Source organism: Pan troglodytes, chromosome 5 (assembly GCF_028858775.2).
Source record: "Pan troglodytes isolate AG18354 chromosome 5, NHGRI_mPanTro3-v2.0_pri, whole genome shotgun sequence".
Lineage (NCBI taxonomy): Eukaryota > Metazoa > Chordata > Mammalia > Primates > Hominidae > Pan > Pan troglodytes.
The window spans coordinates 148682827-148704574 of record NC_072403.2 but is presented as its reverse complement, the minus strand read 5'-3'; the positions used below and the strand labels follow the sequence as shown (position 1 = coordinate 148704574).

The 21748-nt window shown below is 39.3% G+C and overlaps 1 protein-coding gene and 1 non-coding gene across 3 annotated transcripts in view; one reads left to right on the top strand and one right to left on the bottom strand.

Moving 5' to 3' along the window:
- The window catches only part of PEX7 (peroxisomal biogenesis factor 7), a 91898-nt gene that overhangs the window by 58547 nt on the left and 11603 nt on the right, over nt 1–21748 (bottom strand). For both annotated transcript variants that reach the window (XM_518763.9, XM_016956377.3), the window contains exons 4-5: nt 10228–10305; nt 9737–9845 (exon numbers count right to left, since the gene is read on the bottom strand). In XM_518763.9, the coding sequence (XP_518763.3) occupies nt 9737–9845; nt 10228–10305 (187 nt within the window). The remainder of the gene's footprint in view (nt 1–9736; nt 9846–10227; nt 10306–21748) is intronic.
- Nucleotides 2307–2440, top strand: LOC112209668 (small nucleolar RNA SNORA27). The gene has a single exon (XR_002944491.1). It is a non-coding gene; the product is annotated as a small nucleolar RNA SNORA27 (small nucleolar RNA).

Below are 21748 nucleotides of genomic sequence, written 5' to 3'. Positions count from 1 at the left end.
TTAAGGTCGGGTGCAGTGGCTCATGCCTGTAATCCCAGCACATTGGGAGGCTGAAGGCAGGAGGACTGCTTGAGCCCAGGAGTTCTAGACCAGCCTGGGCAACACGGTGAAACCCTGTCTCTACCAAAAATACAAAAATTAGCTGGGTGGTGGCACACGCCTGTGGCCCTAGCTAGTAGGCTGAGGTGGGAGGATTGTTTGAGCCCAGGAGGCAGAGGTTTCAGTGAGCTGAGATGGCACCACTGCATTCCAGCCTGGGCAACAGAGCCAGACCCTGTCTCAAAAAAAAAAAAAAAAAAAAAAAAAAAAGAGGTAATGCTTACAGAGCTTTTACTCTGCCAGTCACTGTTCTAACTAAGCCCTTTATGCACATTAGCCGCTTAATCCTCCTCAAAACTCCATGATGTGGATACTATTATCACCCTGATTTTAGAAATGAGGAATGAGGAGACAGAGGTTTAAATGGCATGACCAAAGAAAGTCTCCTAACAGCAGGAAAGTAGAACTTGATCTGAAGCAGTCCAGCTCCAGAATCCTTGTTCCTGACCACTGTGCTATATTACCTCTCCTTAAAGAACTTCACAGTCTTCATCACTAGCTGCTTCTAGATTTTGTCTTAGCATTCCTCTTTCCTACTGGACTATATGCTCTAAGAGGGCAGGAACTACATCTGTTGTCTTCCTCACTGAATCTCCAGTAAATGATGGACATTCAATAAATATCTGACTGACTCACTAGCAGCGTCCTTCCCAACAATCTAAATGAACTCAGATATGTTTTAAAAATTTGAATAAGATGGTTACTCCCATATCTTATATAATAACAATCAAAAATATTTTCGTGTTTGGCTATGTAAGGCATTCGGCTATGTAAAAGAATACACAAGTGTTATAGGAAATGTATGAAAACAAGTGAAGCAAAGAAGATCTAAGCACTGCATTTGCTTACAAACGCATGGTACACAGCTCAGTGAGTAAATGTTCTTGTCTCTGAAATGGCTAAGGCACAGTGAGAGTTTTGCAACTTGCATTGACTTTTTACTACACCCCAACTCATTCCAATATTTTTGCAGAGTGGAAGAAGAACTTTGAATCTTTTGAAAAGTACTAAGTAGACTAATATTTGTAAATCACCACAAAGGATTATTTCAGGAAAATGGCAAATGTTTGAAAAATCAATCTTCCAATGAGTTCCCTAAGTCATAAAAATTGGCAGAAAACAGCTTTACTGTATCCATTTCACAAGGAAAGTTTTTGAAGAACATATGTTAGAGCTTACAGGTCCAGTACTTGATTTTCATCAAATCCCCTCTGATTTATCTGAAGCCTTAGATGTGCAGCCAATTTAGTGAATACTGGCCCCTTAGACTCCATCCACCTACATTCACCTAATCTGGATTCACTCTTTCCATCCTCAATCCATGTTGTTTGGGTAACACCCTTTCTCATTTTCCATTCCCAACTGCAGGGACTAACCAAGCCTAAGCCAATCAAAATATTGTATCCCCCTCACCCACACACAGTGATTAGTTCAGGAACATCCACAAGGACGCATCAGAGCCCATGACAGAAAATGAAACAGTCTGGATGTCTGAGAAGGAATCTTTCACTTTTTCCTACTGGACAGAAACCAGAAAGGAGGTAGGCGTTGGAGCTACTACTATCTTGCCATCATGTGGTGCCTGATACCCTGGTTCTGAAACCAGCACAACAGAAGACAGAGCCCTACATTCAACCATGCCTATAAAGCCAGATTTAATTCTGAACTTTTCACTTATGTGAGCAAATAAGTTATCTTCTTCCTTAAAGCACTTTGGGTCAGAATTTTTTTTTTTTTTTTTTTTTTTTACTTTCAACCAAAGAAGTCCTGGCTGATATGACCAAGATTTATATTAATTTCTAACAGAACATATGAAGGTAATGTAATGAAACAGGGGTCTTCTACAGAAGCAAACAGTCATTCTGTTGATAAAAGATCACTTTTCTACTACCCACTTACACTATACAGATAGTTTGAAAGTGAAGTGTTGTGATCATAGCAACACTCTACAAACAATTCATCTTCTGTTATTCAGTCTCATACAGTGCATATTCTACAGCACTATCCAGAATCAATGCTATGTATTCCATGCTACACAAAGACCAATGTAAAAAGAAGAGGTGTGTGACTCAGCTCAAATGAAGGGCTAATACACACAATTCTGACTGATGTCTAAAAAATGCAGCTGTATTAGTTTGTGATTTTGTCACTATCAGATTTATATTTGGTCATACGCATAAAGAGAACAATGATTAAAAACAAATCAATACCCTCTTTCCACTTTGCCAACTGGATGGATGTCTTTACTGGTCATTCCAGTGGGGCAAATGAAATATCCTTTTTAAAACTCAGGCAAACTGGGTGTTTGTCATGGTCATGTATCATGTCAGAGAAAACAAACTGAAAACAAACAAACAAAAATGCCCAAATCAAGGCAAATTTAGAACCTTAAATAGGCCGGGCACGGTGGCTCATGCCTATAATCCCAGCACTTTGGGAGGCCAAGGCGGGCGGATTACCTGAGGTCAGGAGTTTGAGACCAGCCTGGCCAACAAGGCGAAAGCCCGGTCTACTAAAAATACAAAAATTAGCCGGGCATAGTGGCATGTGCCTGTAATCCCAGCTACTCGGGAGGCTGAGGCAGGAGAATCGCTTGAAGGCGGGAGGCGGAAGTTGCAGTGAGCTGAGATTGCACCATTGTACTCCAGCCTGGGGGACAGAGACTCTCAAAAAAAAAAAAAAAAAAAAAAAAGAAGAAGAAGAAAAAGAAAAGAACTTTAAATAATAACAAACATCAACAAGATTACATAAAATAGAAAGGTAAGGAATTTTTTAGGACCTATCAATTGTTCAAGGAATTGTATTTACTAATACTTTTCCAAATATACAAAATTATATTCTCATTATTAATTTTAGTTTACTGTGTATGTTGCCAATTAGAGCTCCCAGCAGGTAAGTCTTTACTGTTTCACTAGAAGAGAAGCATGCTTCAGTTCCTTTTTTTTTTTGAGACAGTCTTGCTCTGTTGCCCAGGCTGGGGTATGGTGGCGCTATCTCGGCTCACTGCAATCTCCACTTCTCGTGCTCAAGTGATTCTCCTGCCTCAGCCTCCCAAGTAGCTGGGATTACAGGTGTGTGCCACCATGCCCGGCTAATTTTTGTATTTTTGTAGAGACAGGTTTCACCATGTTGGTTGGCCAGGCTGGTCTCAAACTCCTGTTCTCAAGTGATCCATCTGCCTCAGCTCCCAAAGTGCTGGGATTACAGATGTGAGCCACCATGCCTGGCCTCAGTTCATTTTTGAGGTGGATCTATTCTACACCACTAATTCAATCTAGAGTTTGAAATGACTCCTTTGAAACTATAGGATATAAGGCCAAAAGGCATCCCTCCCCTAAGAAAATAATGCTAATGTCAATCTAATTCGCATCCTTACAAGAACTTTAATTCGACTTGGACTAATACTCTCTGTGGTAGAATCTTTCACCAACGGTAAAATTACAAAATGGTAAAAGTATAAACCAGTAAACTGAACTGTGGTCAACTTACAGATCCGATTCACTATAAGCACAAAACTCATTACCATTTATACTAAATTAAAAACACAGGCCAGGCGCAGTAGCTCACACCTGTAAGCCCAACACTTTGGGAGGCCAAGGCGGGTTGATCACCTGAGGTCAAGAGTTCGAGACCAGCCTAGCCAACATGGTGAAACCCTGTCTCTACTAAAAATACAAAAATTAGCTGGGTGTGATGGCGCACACCTGTACTCAGAAGGCTGAGGCAGGAGAATTGCTTGAACCCGGGAGGCAGAGGTTGCAGTGAGCCGAGATTGTACCACTGCACTCCAGCCTGGGTGACAGAGCTAGACTCTGACTCAATAATAATAATAAAAACATAAAAGATGATTAACTCAAGTTATACATGTAAATGAAAGGGTTAATTGATTCAAATTAAATATATTAATATTGCTACCACTGACTTAATGCACACTCAGCCTTATGGTTAACTATGTTACAGAAGGATAAAAGATCAAAGAAGGATGCAGGCTTGGAAAAGGCAACATAAGAAGAAAAAATATATTACTGGTCCCATCCCAAAAGACTTCATATATTAGAAAAGATTTAATTCAGATTATGGACAAAAAAAGCTATGACTTAGCTTAAAAATTCAAAAAATAATAGTTTATAACCTTATAAGTCGACAGTGTGTACTGCTCATCATTCCAGAAAAGAAAGCTATTAATTTTTATCAGAGAACAAAAATATTTTTTCTTAAATTAACTATGCCTCTATACATAGGCATTACTAGTATTCATTATTAGGATCTCAAAAAATTACATAATCTTTCACCTCAGTCATGCTCCCTGTAAAAAGAAAGTTGCATAATCTAAATGGATATACTTGTCTGTATATAATTTACCTGAAGGTTTCCATTTCTGAGTATTTTCAACCTAATAGTACTTTCACAATTTAGGATGGTTTGGTCATTTTTTACTTTTAAAATTAAAAATAATGAAATAAAATGGGAAAAAAGTGTGTGATATTATATTTCCTAAGAAAGCCAATCAACATAATACAACAACTCAGGGCACTAGTATAGTTTATTATCAACAAAGGAACAATTATCCTACCTATTGTCTATCTTTGGATGCTGCATAACTGAAAGAGGAGACACTATTAGGAGCACCACCTCCTCCTCTAGCTAATGTCTTCTGTTCTCTACTAAACAGCCAACTGCACAAAAGAGTTTCCACTTCTTACTCTCTCCTTGAGGATTTATGCCAGAGGTCAGCAAACATTTTCTGTCAAGGGCCACAGGCGGTAAATATTTTTGGCTTTGAGGACCTTTCAGTCTCTCTCACAACTACTCAACTCCACCACTGTAGTGTGAAAGCAACCATAAACAATATGTTAATAAACAGGCGTAGCTGTACCCCAATGAAACTATTTATAAAAACCATCAGTTTTGATCTGAGGGCAGTAGTTTGCCAACTTGTGCTCTATTCCAAGGTTTCTTTGACTTAGTCTTTCCTAGGTGCTCTGATTTACTGCAATGGCTTTAGTTACCAATTCTAAGCCAACGATACAGTTTTTATTCATGAGGCCAGAGTTCTCAGCTCCAAGCTCAACCTGCTCATTGACAAGCAGATGCATGTCTCACAGGTTCTGAAACAGTGTTCTAAAACAAAACTCAAGACCTTCTCTTTCAAACATGTATCATATCTCAGTTATAACATTACCATCCATGAATTTGTCCTCGCCAGAAATCTAGGAATTATTCTTTAGGAGTTGGAATCATTGAAAAGTAATCTGAACCACAGCTAACTCTTGTCAAGAGATTGATGAAGTAAAGTCCTAAACATGGAAAGGAATAATCGGTACCAGCCACTGCAAAAACATGCCAAATTGTAAAGCCCATCGAGGCTAGGAAGAAACTGCATCAACTAACGAGCAAAATAACCAGCTAACATCATAATGACAGGATCAAATTCACACATAACAATATTAACCTTAAATGTAAATGGGCTAAATGCTCCAATTAAAAGACACAGACTGGCAAATTGGATAAAGAGTCAAGATCCATCAGTGGGCTGTATTCAGGAGACCCATCTCACGTGCAGAGACACATAAAGGCTCAAAATAAAGGGATGAAGGAAGATCTACCAAGCAAATGGAAAACAAAAAAAAAGCAGGGGTTGCAATCCTAGTCTCTGATAAAACAGACTTTTTTTTTTTTTTACAACAAAGATCAGAAGAGACAAAGAAGGCCATTACATAATGGTAAAGGGATCAATGCAACAAGAAGAGCTAACTATCCTAAATATATATGCACCCAATACAGGAGCACCCAGATTCATAAAGCAAGTCCTTAGAGACCTACAAAGAGACTTAGACTCCCACACAATAATAATGTGAGACTTTAATACCCCACTGTCAACATTAGACAGATCAACGAGACAGAAAGTTAACAAGGATATCCAGGACTTAAACTCAGCTCTGCACCAAGCGGACCTAACAGACATCTACAGAACCCTCCACCCCAGATCAACAGAATATACATTCTTCTCAGCACCACATCACACTTATTCCAAAACTGACCACATACTTGGAAGCAAAGCACTCCTTAGCAAATGTAAAAGAACAGAAATTATAACAAACTTTCTCCCGGACCACAGTGCAATCAAACTAGAACTCAGGATTAAGAAACTCACTCAAAACCACAGAACTACAGGGACACTGAACAACCCGCTCCTGAATGACTACTGGGTACATAATGAAATGAAGGCAGAAATAAAGATGTTCTTTGAAACCAATGAGAACAAAGACACAACATACCAGAATCTCTGGGACACATTTACAGCAGTGTGTAGAGGGAAATTCATAGCACTAAATGCCCACAAGAGAAAGAAGGAAAGATCTAAAATTGACACCCTAACATCACAATTAAAAGAACTAGAGAAGCAAGAGCAAACACATTCAAAAGCTAGCAGAAGGCAACAAATAACTGAGATCAGAGCAGAACTGAAGGAGACAGAGACACAAAAAACCCTTCAAAAAATCAATGAATCCAGGAGCTGGTTTTCTGAAAAGATCAACAAAATTGATAGACTGCTAGCAAGACTAATAAAGAAGAAAAGGGAGAAGAATCAAATAGACGCTATAAAAAATGATAAAGGGGATATCACCACCGATCCCACAGAAATAAAAACTACCATCAAAGAATACTATAAACACCTCTATGCAAATAAACTAGAAAATCTAGAAGAAATGGATAAATTCCTTGACACATACACTCTCCCAAGACTAAACCAGGAAGAAGCTGAATCCCTGAATAGACCAATAACAGGCTCTGAAATTGAGGCAATAATTAATAGCCTACCAACCAAAAAAACTCCAGAACCAGACGGATTCACAGCCGAATTCTACCAGAGGTATAAAGAGGAGCTGGTACCATTCCTTCTGAAACTATTCCAATCAATAGAACAAGACGGAATCCTCCTTAACTCATTTTATGAGGCCAGCAGCATACTGATACCAAAGCCTGGTAGAGACACAACAAAAAAAAGAGAATTTTAGACCAATATCCCTGATGAACATCAATGCAAAAATCCTCAGTAAAATACTGGCAAACTGAATCTAGCAGCACATCAAAAAGCTTATCCACCAAGATCAAGTTGGCTTCATCCCTGGGATGCAAGGCTGGTTCAACATACGCAAATCAATAAATGTAATCCATCATATAAACAGAACCAAAGACAAAAACCACATGATTATCTCAACAGATGCAGAAAAGGCCTTTGACCAAATTGAACAGCCCTTCGTGCTAAAAACTCTCAATAAACTAGGTATTGATGGGATGTATCTCAAAATAATAAGAGCTATTTATGACAAACCCACAGCCAATATGATAATATTTACTGAATGGGTAAAAACTGGAAGCATTCCCTTTGAAAACTGGCACAAGACAGGGATGCCCTCTCTCACCACTCCTATTCAACATAGTGTTGGAAGTTCCGGCCAGGGCAATTAGGCAGGAGAAAGAAATAAAGGGTATTCAATTAGGAAAAGAGGAAATCAAATTGTCCCTGTTTGCAGATGACATGATTGTATATTTAGAAAACCCCACCATCTCAGCCCAAAATCTCAAGCTGATAAGCAGCTTCAGCAAAGTCTCAGGATACAAAATCAATGTGCAAGAATCACAAGCACTCCTATACACCAATAACAGACAAACAGACAGCCAAATCATGAGTGAACTCCCATTCACAATTGCTTCAAAGAGAATAAAATACCTAGGAATCCAACTTACAAGGGATGTGAAGGACCTCTTCAAGGAGAACTACAAACCACTCCTCAACGAAATAAAAGAGGACACAAACAAATGGAAAAACATTCTATGCTTATTGATAGGAAGAATCAATATCGTGAAAATGGCCATACTGCCCAAGGTAATTTATAGATTCAATGCCATCCCCATCAAGCTGCCAATGACTTTCTTCACAGAATTGGAAAAAACTATTTTAAAGTTCATATGGAACCAAAAAAGAGCCCACATTGCCAAGACAATCCTAGGCCAAAAGAACAAAGCTGGAGGCATCATGCTATCTGACTTCAAACTATACTACAAGGCTACAGTAATCAAAACAGCATGGTACTGGTACCAAAACAGAGATCTAGACCAATGGAACAGAACAGTGCCCTCAGAAATAACACCACACATCTGCAACCATCTGATCTTTGACAAATCTGACAAAAACAAGAAATGGGGAAAGGACTCCCTATTTAATAAATGGTGCTGGGAAAACTGGCTAGCCATATGTAGAAAGCTGAAACTGGATCCCTTCCTTACACCTTATACAAAAATTAATTCAAGATGGATTAAAGACTTACATGTTAGACCTAAAACCATAAAAACCCTAGAAGAAAACCTAGGCAATACCATTCAGGACATAGGCATGGGCAAGGATTTCATGTCTAAAACACCAAAAGCAATGGCAACAAAAGCCAAAATTGACAAATGGGATCTAATTAAACTAAAGAGCTTCTGCACAGCAAAAGAAACTACCATCAGAGTGAACAGGCAACCTACAAAATGGGAGAAAATTTCTGCAATCTATTCATCTGACAAAAGGCTAATATCCAGAATCTACAAAGAACTTAAACGAATTTACAAGAAAAAATCAAACAATCCCATCAAAAAGTGGGCAAAGGATATGAACAGACACTTCTCAAAAGAAGACATTTACGCAGCCAACAGACACATGAAAAAATGCTCATCATCACTGGCCATCAGAGAAATGCAAATCAAAACCACAATGAGATACCATCTCACGCCAGTTAGAATGGTGATCATCAAAAAGTCAGGAAACAACAGGTGCTGGAGAGGATGTGGAGAAATAGGAACACTTTTATACTGTTGGTGGGACTGTAAACTAGTTCAACCATTGTGGAAGACAGTGTGGCGATTCCTCAAGGATCTAGAACTAGAAATACCATTTGACCCAGCCATTCCATTACTGGATATATACCCAAAGATTATAAATCATGCTGCTATAAAGACACATGCATATGTATGTTTACTGCGGCACTATTCACAATAACAAAGACTTGGAACCAACCCAAATGTCCAACAATGATAGACTGGATCAAGAAAATGTGGCACATATACACCATGGAATACTATGCAGCCATACAAAAGGATGAGTTCATGTCCTTTGTAGGGACATGGACGAAGCTGGAAACCATCATTCTGAGCAAACTATTCCAAGGACAGAAAACCAAACACCGCATGTTCTCACTCATAGGTGGGAACTGAACAATGAGAACACTTGGACACAGGATGGGGAACATCACACACCGGGGCCTGTCATGGGGTGGGGCAAGGGGGGAGAGATAGCATTAGGAGATATATCCAACGTAAATGATGAGTTAATGGGTGCAGCACACCAACATGGCACACATGTATACATTTGTAACAAACCCGCACATTGTGCACATGTACCCTAGAACTTAAAGTATAATAATAAAAATAAAAAAATAAAAATAAAAAAAGAAGTAAAGTCTTAAGAGCACAAAAGAATAGTAATATTCTCCTGTTTTCTCTCTGAAGCTAAGGTACACAGCGCCACCTAATGGTAAAAACAAGGCCACCATTCACTACAAGTAAGGCTTTTGGTAAATACAGAATAATTTACCTGAGGCTGAAGCAAAACAACCAGGGATGTGGGGAGACCAGATTGTGCTATAAATAATACTTTCATGGCCTCTAAAGGTGCACAGAGACTTTCCAACAGTTGGATCCCACTACAAATAAATGAATAGATCAATTACTCAAGAGGGATAAATTCAAATTTATGCTTTTACATATACTACATACACCAATAAATTATATACATTTATATATATGCATACAATATATATACAGATCTCAAGGATTTTTAAAGATCTGTTTTGATATAAAGCAAGATTGTATTTAAGGGCCAAACTAATGCTGAGCTAACTATTAGTTCACAGCCAAAAGATTAGAAAATTTTAAGTTCTAACAAGTGTTTTAATTTTTTTTTTAAAAGAAAGCTCAGCTGTCCAATCATAGAGCTACAGAAGTATGTTGGGAAAAGAAAAGAAAATTTAGTGGAAGCTCTAGAGAAGGGAATATTCGTTTTTGAATACAATAATGCTAACATACCAATTTGACAGTTTGATCCCATGAGCCAGACACCACAAGCTGTTCACCTCTGGTTTGGCTCCAATCAACACTATACACCTAAAAACATTGAAAAGTGTTTAGAAAGCAAAAGACCATCAAGTTCAACGTTGCATTTTATCTCTTGTTATATAACAATGAGAGGCAGAACAACTAATTTACTATGTCAAAACATCAAATAATTCCTATCCATCTCAACAAGGTGTCTGAGAAATGAAAAGTTGATCTTGTCCATTCCTCCAGACTTATTCCTTACAGATAAGACTCCATTCTGCTTTCACAGAATTCTACAGTATACTTCCAAACCTTCTTCACTAAAACAAATTATACATATTTTAAAACCTACCAACAAATCACTGTTTGCAGCCCCACGAAGAAATGTCAAAGCAGATTAGAAAGTTAGTCATCTAAAAAAGCTTGCTGGGTCAATGTTTATTGGAAAGCATTAAAATTCAATTAATATCCCTATCTGGCCTTTCTTAGAAAAAGCTTGCAGGAACCAGGTGATCCTTCCAGATCTCTTGGTAAACAGTTTTAGTTATCCAGTGCTGCTATTCTAAAGTATATGCTTCACTGCTCTCAGTGAACCATTTCAAATGAACTATTTGAAAACTTTTGGAAATGTTTTCATTCTTTCATTTTATACAACAGATTATACACAGATCACTGCTGTAAACTACGTTCAACAAAATATGTGCATAATTATACTTTATGAAATTCGTCCTGACAAGGACCTGAGTATATGCCATTGGTATATCACATTGGTGATCAGCCAGCAGGTTACTTTGAATCTTACTACTCTCTCCCACATATACGTAGGAAGTATGAGTATCTGGGCTTAAGCCGCTTACACATGGGTTACTTTCTCTCTGCTGCCCAGTACTATGTTGAGCCATGTTGGAGGCTGAGGAAAAAAACATCAGTAATACTGATCCCGTCACTTATAGGTGGAATCAAAAAAGTCAAACTTAGAGAAACATACAGTAGAATAGTGTTTGCCAGGGGCTGGGGGTGGGGGAAATGGGGATATGTTGGTCAAAGGATACAAACTTCTAGTTATAAGATGAATAATTTCTAGAGATTCAATGTACACCATGGTAACTATTATAAATAATAATGTATTACTGAATACTTGAAATTTGCTAAGAGAGTAGATCTGAAATGTTCTTATCTCACACACAAGAAAATGGTAAGCATTCAAGTGATGGATATGTTAATTAGCTTGACTGTAGGAATCATTACTCAAGATATATTTAGATCAAAACCCTAAGCTGTACAACTTAGATTTTTCTTTTTTTTTTTTCCAAAACAGGGTCTTGTGCAGTCTCCCAGGCTGGAGTGCAGTGGCACAATCTCAGCTCACTGCAGCCATGACCTCCTGGGCTCAGGCGGTCCTCCCACACCTCAGCCTCCTAAGTAGCTGGAGTCACGCTTGCGTGCCACCACACCCAGCTAATTTTTTTCTTATTTTCTGTAGAGACAGTGTCTCACCATGTTCCCCAGGCTGGTCTCAAACTCCTAGGCTCAAGCAGTCCTACCGCCTCAGCCTCCCAAAGTGCTAGGATTACAGGCATGAGCCACCGTGCCCAGCCTACAAATTTTTATTTGCCAATCATAATAAACCTGGAAAAAAGTTTAATAAAATTAATATTAAGCTTCAAAAAAAGTAAAATATCGATATTTTGTTCATAATGGGTTTTTTTGCATTAATTTTTCTTTTTAAAAACATTAACAAATTATTTTGATTATCAAGTTTTTTGGGGCCCCCTTAAATTGTGTACCTAAAGTGAGTGCCTCACACATCCTACCCTAGTCCTGGCCCTGCCTCTGCCCATATTCACGCAAAAGACAGAAGAGTAGTTGGAACACTAAAGGAAGCACAATCCAGCAACAGACAGCAGCTATAAAAGGAATAGAAGGGCCAGTGAAAACCAAAGAGCTGCTGTGGCCATCTGTTAGTTATGGATAGAAAAAAGGCTGGTTTGGAAGCAATCACTGAAGATCTTGAGAGCTAAAGAGTTTGATTTTATCCTCTAAATTTCGCCTACAAAGGACCATATAGTAAATGGTAAGTTTCTTCAAAAAAGGTACATTTCTTCTATAAAGGGCCATATGGTAAATACTTTAGATTTTACAGGCTATTTGGTCACTGTCACAACTACTAAACCCAGCTCTTATAGCACACACCAAGCAGCCATAGTCAATACCGAATGAATGGGCATGGCTTGATTCCAAAAAAACTTTATTTGTAAATCTAACTGCAGGCCAGATTTGGTCCTGGCCCACATGACGTAGTTTGCCAATCCCTGCTCTAGGCTGATGTAAACAGTCAAAAATAAAAATAGCAAACCTTTATTGAACACTCTGAGTGTCAGATCCTGTTCATAAGCACTTTATGTATTTTATTTCATTTAATCTTCATTTATATGAAGTAGATACTATATCAAGGCCCAGAGAGGTTAAGTAATTTGTCCAGAGTCCCAAAGCTAGTAAGGTGCAGATATGAAATCTGAACGTGGGCAGCCTAATTGCAGAGTCCACTTTTAATCGCAATGTGAGGCTATCTGTACAGCGTGCTACTTGAGGGCACTGTTGAATCAGAACTTCTTGGCTACCTTAAGCCATGATATCAAGGAACTAAAGCTCTACCCCTGCTGGTTTCACCCTTTACTGGAGCTACATTTGGGCCTAGATTGATTCCATTGTGTTTTCATGAATTACCTATACACAGATCTTAAAGCCCCTGTCCACTTGTGAATTTCCATTTATCCATCAAGACGTGCCCCATTACACCCCTTACGAAAGAAGCCTCCCCTGATAAGCCCTTCAATGAGTCATATGCTGCCTTCAACAGCAGCTCACACCTACTTCTAACTCAGCATTTACCATATTTTATTTACTATAAAAGAATGTTACATAACTCACATACCTGCTAGATTTTGGAGACTCCTAATGAGCAAAACATCTTGTACATCTATGTTCATCACAGTAAAATAGGCACTCAAACGTTGGTTAAAATAATTTAACCAATTAAATTTTTCTTTACAACCTGAATCACTGCTAGGTAGGTACAGAGAACTACTAAGTAAATACTCATCATCAGCTCAGACTCCACTGCCTCCACACATTTCCAGTGTGATGCAGCAGGTGACACCTTATGACTACTCACCTTCTAAAACTGCAGGAGCCTCCACCGGCTCAAGAGAATCCAGCCTGAATCAACACCAAAGATAGAAGGTAAGAAAACCATGCTGATGGCATTGTTGCTGTCAGCTGTCTTCTGTTGCACAACCAAGTAGCAAGCATTAGGTCTCTATGACAGAGCTAAAGATAGGACACACATGGTGGTGAAGTTAAAAATGGGATCATAAAGAAGGAAACAGGCTGAGTGCGGTGGCTCATGCCTGTAATCCCAGCACTTTGGGAGTCCGAGGCGGGCAGGTCACTTGAGGCCAGGAGTTCAAGACCAGCCTGGCCAACATGGTGAAACCCCGTCTCTACTAAACATATAAAATTTAGTCAGGTGTGATGGCAGGCACCTGCAGTCTCAGCTACTCAGGAGGCTGAGGCAGGAGAATCGCTCCCAGGAGGTGGAGGTTGTAGTGAGCCAAGATTGTGCCACTGCACTTTAAGCTGGGTGACAGAGAGAACCTGTCTCAAAAAAAAAAAGAAAAAGAAAAAGAAAAGAAAGGCAACTCAATACTATGTTTAAAATATTAGGACATGGGAAAGGAACTAACAGATCAGGAGACTGTGTGGGTTTTCTTTTTTAATTTAAAAAAAAGAGTAATTACACCAGGCATGGTGGCTCATGCCTGTAATCCCAGCACTTTGGGAGGCCGAGGCAGGAGGACTGCTTGAGGCCACGAGTTCGAGACCAGCCTGGAAAATATGGCGAGACCCCGTCTCTATAAAAAATTTTAAAAATTAGCCAGGTGTGGTGACATATAACAGTAGTCCCAGCTACCCAGGAGGCTGGGGTGGGAGGACGGCTTGAGCCCACAAGGTCATGGTCAAGACAGCAGTGAGCAGTGATCACGCCACTGCACTCCAGCCTGGGTAGCAGAGAAAGACCTTGTCTCAAAAACAAAACAAAACAAACTATAAACATAAGTACAAAAGGGGTGCTTGGATGGAAGATTCAGCTTCGTGCTCAGAAGAGAAAGACTGAGGCAGGGCCCTGAGGGCTGGCTAAAATGTCAATAGGCAAAAAGCAGAGGTGAAACAGTAACCAGAAAACTTCCTCAAACACATAAATGGGAATATACAGCACCCTAGGGATCGGGGGTAGTGAACACTGCAAGATAACACCAAGGTTTTGCGCCTGAGAACTGTCAGAGATGGCAGCATTAACAAAAGTGAAAGACTGGAGGAAGGAAAATAATGTAATTTTATATATACTGAGTTTGAGGTGACAGCAAGACAGGGTTTGGGCATTAACCTCAAGCTCTGAAAAAAGTTCACAGCCAGAGAGATGTTTGAGAAACAGCTGAAAAGGGAAGAATGAATTCCATTATCCCAACTTCAATCAATTCACTCATCTATTCAACAAATATTTATTAAGCACCTACTATGTACTAGGCACGGGGGGAAAGGAGGTTACGATTTTAGATAAGACCAGCCCCCATGGATCTTATATTTTAGCAGCAGAAAACATGCTATAAATAAATGTATAATTTCAAGTTGCAATTTTTTTAAAAACTACAAAGAAAAAGCAGAGTAAGGAGAACAGAAAATAATGACAAGGGCAGGGGGTCACTTCTCAACAAAATGGCCAGGAAAGACCTCTCTGTGCAGAGACTTGAATGCAGTTAAAGACTGAACTCTGCAGACCCGAGATGAAAGGCTCAGGTTACAGAGAACAGGGAGAGACCTTAACAGGGAACAAGCTTGCCAGATTCAGGGAAGAGCAAGGTTGAATAGCTGGGAGGGATAAGATCCTAAAGGGCTATGGCTAAGAATTTGTCTATGATTTCTCTTAAGAGGTTACAACCATCAACCATAAGTTACCACTTAGATTATAACATCCTTCTAACTGCTCTCCCCATCCATTTTTGTTTACCTCCAATCCATTATCCACATTGCATAAAAAGTAATCTTTAGAAAATACAAATTAAATGTCACTCCCCTGTGCAAAGCCTTTCAATGGTTTCACACTATATGTAGCTCCTCCAACTTAGCATCTTCGCTCAACATTATGTGAGATTCATCCATGTTGATTCTTATTACCCAAAGGTCAAAATCATGCAAAACTATGCATGACTTAGGGATGCATACATATGTAGTAAAAATAGAAAGAAAAGCAAAAAATATATAAATAGAAAATTCAGGCTAGTGGTTACTCCTGGGAAGAAGCGAGGAAGAAAAAAAAGCAGAGAGAAGAAGGATAAGACTAGAAAGGGTAAGCAGGGGACGCTAATGGTATAGGTAATGTTTCATTTCTTAAGCTAGATGGTGAATATGTGTGTTCAATATATCATTTTTACATCTTACATGTATTTTATAATGTATAAAATATTTCATTGATTTTTAAAATCTGCAATGTCTTTCCACTGATCTTGGCACAATGGCCAAAACGCTGACAGCTCTAAGCACACAGGCTCTATCCTCTCTGGTCAAGCATGCTCTTTCATTTGCCTCTAACACTACTACCCTGGCCTCTCCATTTGAATAATTCATTCCAACTTCCCCTTTAGACCAAAGGATGCCCTCCCTGCCCCTTCCCCAGACAAACCCTCCCTTCCCATAACACTGCATACATTCACAGCGCTTACCACATTAGACATTAGACAACCAGAATCCTGCCTCCCCAGACAGGACAAGGACCCCAAGAGGGCAAGGGCATGCCTAAGGTGTTTTGTCTTCCCAGCTAGCCTGGTACAGTATCTTGCACACAGTGGAGTTAATAAAAGTTCCTGGAATGAATGAAGGAAAAGAGAAACAAATCTGAATGGAAAGCACATCTTCTATTAGTCTCCTCTTCCATCTCTTCCTTATTCCCAACCTCCCCGTCCACACTCATTCAAATAGTGGGCATGGCAAATGGTCAAATTAAATACAAAAAGGAAGAGAGATATGCAGTGCCTGACTTTATGCTTTAAGAGCAGGGTCCTCTAGAGGCCTATCTGATTAAATTACTCTTGGCAGTGGTGAAGAAAATTAACCAGGAAAATGGGAAAAGAAAAAAACCCTCCGCACAATGTTTTGTGCTGCTTTATGAAATCTGAACCTCATCAAAACCACAGTTTGAGAGGACAAATTTTATTACTGAAACCAATTCCCAAAGAGCTCATATTTAATCTACTGTAAAGCATTGCCCTTTTTAAGTTGGTCTACTTAATTAAAAATTGTCAAATAAAAAACTATGTCCAGAATTTTTATTATTATCTGTATGAATACAAAGGAAAGGGTCACTGACTTTTAATTACTGAGTGATTAGAAAGGGCTATATATTTCTTTTAAGGTGAAACTTAAATTTTCTCTTTTTTTTCTCTTTTGAGACAGGATCTCACTCTGTTACCCAGGCTGGAGTGCAGTGCCACGAACGAGCACAGCTCACTGCAGCCTCCACCTTCTGGGCTCAATTGATCCTCCCACCTCAGCCTCCCGAGTAGCTGGGACCACAGGTGCACACCACAACACCAGCTAATTTTTTAATTTTTTGTAGAGACAGGGTCTTACCATGTTACCCAGGCTGGTCTCTAAATCCTGGGCTCACGTAATCCCCCTGCCTAGGCCTTCCAGAGTGCTGGAATTACATGCATGAGCCACCATACCCAGCCCTGAAACTTAAATTTGCAGGTTTTTTCATTATGGAAATTTTAAAACATGCATAAAAGTAGAGAGAATAGTATAATAAACCCCCAGGCACCCATTACACACCTTCCATAATGATCAACATGTTGCCCATCATGTTTCTTCTGTCCCATTATTGACTGAATGACTGACTGCTGGAGTATTTTAACATCAGATCTTTTATTCCTAAATACTTCAGCAGGTAAGGCTGGTTTATCTTTTTTTACATAAGCACAGGCCAATTTCACCCCAACAAGATTAACAATGGCTACTTAATATCATTTAACACTCAGTCCTTATTCATATTTCCCTGACTGTCCCAAAAATGTTTCTTTTACAGTCGGCTTATTTGAATCAGTACCCAAACAAGACCCACATTTTACACTTAGCTGTTATGTCTCTTAAGTATCCTCTAAGATAGGACAGTCCTCCTCCTGACACCTTGCTCTTTCTGCCCCACATCCCATAACATTTACTTGTTGAAAAAACCAAGTTATTGGTCTTGTAGAATGTCTTGCCTTCTGGATTATCCCAAATGTTTCCTCATGGTGGTAATTAACTTTTTTCTCTACCCTTCCAATTTCCTTTAAATTAGAAGTTAGATCTGGAGGCTTAATCAGATTCAGTTCATGTTTTTTAGCTTCCAATTATATTAGGAGGCATATAATTTCTGGTTGACCCACTTTTAGTGATCCTAAGATTGTTCACAGAATGTTTCAATCTTAAACTAATGGTTTTAGCATCCACATGATCCCTGCCTAATCATTATTTCATTACGGGCTACTAAATAGTGATTTTCTAATTCTGTTATTCCTTCTGCATTTATTAGCTAGAACTCTATTAGCAAGAACTTTTCTTATCAACTATTTTATAATACCACAATAAAACTCATACAAGAAAGGGAAGGTAAATGCACTGATTCTTTACTTTTGTTTATCAATTTTCAGAATAATGAGCTGGATGTCCTAATAATCTTCAATGGTGGCTACATTTTTCCTAATCACAACTCCATCTCCATGTAAGGACTGAAAATACACGTACGTGTGTGTGTGTGTGTGTGTGTGTGTGTGTGTGTGTGTGTGTGTGGTGTTTAAATTCATTGCTTTCATTCTTTTGGTTGTTCCAATAGTCTCATCTTCGGCCAGTGAGAGTCCCTTCAAGTTGTACCTTCTAAACCTTTGATATGTCTCCAGCGGCCTTTCATAGCTTCCCTGCTTTCTGACACAAGAAGATGTCTTGCATTCCCGCCCAGCTCTGGAATAAATGACTTCTCCAAAGACACTATTCCTGTTAGTGGCAAACAGTATTTAGAGGCCATACTCAGGGCACTAAGAATATTCACTGCTACTCAGTTGTCACTGCTTCTAAATCTTTACTGTGCAAAAAACAAAGAAATATGTACTTTTTTTAGACAGAGAAAAATAAATCACAAGTTTATATAACTATTCCCCATTTAACTTTAAGATCGCTTCTACTTCTTTATTCTCATAACGCTTTTCTCTCACTTTAAAACTTTCAGTTTCTTTCTTTTTTTTTTTTTTTTTTTGTGACGGACTCTCACTCTGTCGCCCAGGCTGGAGTGCAGTGGCGCGATCTTGGCGCACTGCAAGCTCCACCTCCCAGGTTCACGCCATTCTCCCGCCTCAGCCTCCCGAGCAGCTGAACTACAGAGGCCGCCACCACACCCGGCTAATTTTTTAAAATATTTTTTAGTAGATACAGGGTTTCAGGATGGTCTCAATCTCCTGACCCTGTGATCCGCCCACCTCAGCCTCCCAAAGTGCTGGGATTACAGGGGTAAGCGTGGCTAAAACTTTCAGTTTCTAATGACATAATTACTGATATGCCTTATCCTACAATGTACATATGAGTTTCAAAGTAACAATGTTAATTTTTTTGAATGCAGTTTCAAATTTCTTTCCAATTCTTTGTTTTTGTTTCTTGTGACAAGAGTCTCACTCTGTTGCCCAGGCTGGAGTGCAGTGGCATGATTTCACTCACTGCAAACTCTGCCTCCCGGGTTCAAGCGATTCTCCTGCCTCAGCCTCCTAAGTAGACGAGATTACAGATGTTCACCACCACACCCGGCTAATTTTTGTATTTTTAGTAGAGATGGGGTTTCACCATGTTGGCCGGGCTGGTCTCGAACTCCTGGCCTCAAGTGACCCATTCGCCTTGATCTCCCAAAGTGCTGGGATTACAGGCGTGAACCACTATGCCCAGGCCTAATTATTTTTGTTCATTAGACTGATCTTATTAGGAATGTATAATCACAATACTGGGTTTTTAAAGTCACTTGAATAATTATTTTCAATACCTAGTTATGCCACCAATTTGATAGATCTTTAGATTAATGTGCTTGTTTTCAATTTTTAGCAATTGCTTTTTCTTTCCAACTTATTAATATATCGGGATTCTTAATTACATAAAACATTTCAATGGTTCCAAGGTCAAAACTATAATACAAGTTATATCTGAAGAAATCTTATTTCCATTCTGGTCCCCCTTCCCCTGCTTTCTACCTTACCCCCTCTTTCAAGGTAACCATTTTTATTAGTTTTTGAATTATTTTTCCATTGTTTCTTTTTGAAATGTATATACACTATATATATTTATAATACATAACAGCTATAGTTAAATATATATGCTTCTATTCCTCTCTTTATGTAAAACAAATTTTACATATATTTACATAGCTCTACCAATAATTTCACCTCATATTAGCTTGCAGCAAAACTAAACATAATTTCTAGTTTCATATAAGTTCTCAAATAAGATTGCATAATTCTCCTACATATGCTTTTTAATAGATTCTAAAATCAGAGATGGGGATTTTAATTTCTATCTACAATTCACTCACTAACTCACTTCAGAGACATGCATAGTGTTGACACCTACACTGTGTGTATCAGAGAGACTAGATATAGTAGCAGCAGTCATGCTTCAGAGTCCTTCTCTATCTGAACATATTCTATTATAGTTTCCATCTATTTAAAACTATCATTTTCTCTTCTTTAAAAAATTTTAGAAACTTTGAGGTTAGATAATGGGTTGGGAATAATGATTTTGCAAGGTAAATCAAATCGCTCCTTTTATTAAAGGTTTTTTAAATCTATATTTTGAATATTGCAATCTCCAAATTACTAGATAACACACTTATGAAGGTCATTAGAATTGAACACTTACCAAGTCAAGGCAGTGGCTTCCAAACAATGCTGCACATTGAAATCATCTGGGAATCTTTAAATAATACTGATGTCTGGCTCCAGCCCCAGACACTGTGACCCGGGCATGAAGATATTTTAAAGCTCCTGGCTGGATGCAGTGGCTCACGCCTGTAATCCTAGCACTTTGGGAGGACGAATCAGGCGGATCACAAGGTCAGGAGTTCGAGATCAGCCTGGCCAACATGGTGAAATCCTGTCTCTACTAAAAATACAAAAATCAGCCAAGCACGGTGGCACACACCTATAATCTGAGCTACTCAAGAGGCTGAAGCAGGAGAACTGCTTGAACCCGGGAGGTGGAAGTTGCAGTGAGCTGAGAACATGCCACTGCACTCCAGCCTGGGCAAGACAGGAAGACTTTGTCTCAAAAAAAAAAAAAGAAAAAAAAATTTTTATAAGCTCCCAAAGTGATGCTAATCTGCTGCAAAGTTTAAGAACCACAGACTTAAGGCTAGGGACAGTGGCTCAAGCCTGTAATCCCAACACTTTGGGAGGCTGAGGCGGCCAGAACACCTCAGGTCAGGAGTTCAAGACCAGCCTGACCAACACGTTGAAACCCCATCTCTACTAAAAATACAAAATTAGTCATGCCTGTTAGCCCAGATACTTGGGAGAGTGAGGCAGGACAATCACTTGAACCTGGGAGGCGGAGGTTGCAGTGGGCCAAGATTGCACCATTGCACTCCAGCCTGGGCAACAAGAGTGAACCTCCATCTCAAAAAAAAAAACAAAAAACAAAAAACTAAAGAGTTAAGACAAGCCTTTGCATACCTTTTTTATGTTAAGTATTAAAATTCCAAATGCCTGAATTGTAGTCTAGTCCTACCTAACAGCTAATACTTAAAGAAGCAGATTAAGTAGAAAATGGGTAATACTTACCTATACATGTATGTCCTGTTTTCTGCCCACAGTGTGTGGCCCAAAATCTACACAATCCATCTTTCTCCTGAATTTTCAAAGCATAAAGTCCAACCCCCACCATCCAGGTATTCAAGGCCCATTAGGATATGATCCTTACCCACCTCCATTACACCATCTCCTAGTACACACACTCTATGCTCCAGGCACATCAAAGGACATCTGGTTGTGTGGACATGCCACGCTCTTTCACAAATCTTAACTTTTGTAGAGGCTCTTCTCCATCAGAAATGTCCTTTTCAGTTGGGTGTGGTGGCTCATGCCTATAATCCCAGGACTTTGGGAGGCCAAGGCAAGTGGATTGCTTGAGCCCAAGTGTTCCAGACCAGCCTGGGCAACATGGAGAAACCCCATCTCTACAAAAAAATTCAAAAATTAGCCAGGCATGGTGGCAAGCGCCTATAGTCCCAGCTACTTAGGAGGCTGAAGCAGGAGGATTGCTCGAGCTCAGGAGGCCAGAGGATTGCTTGCCTCAGGAGTCAGAGGTTGCAGTGAACTGAGATTGTGCCACTGCAGTCTGCCTGGGCAACAGAGTGAGACTCCATCTCAAGATAAAAACAAAA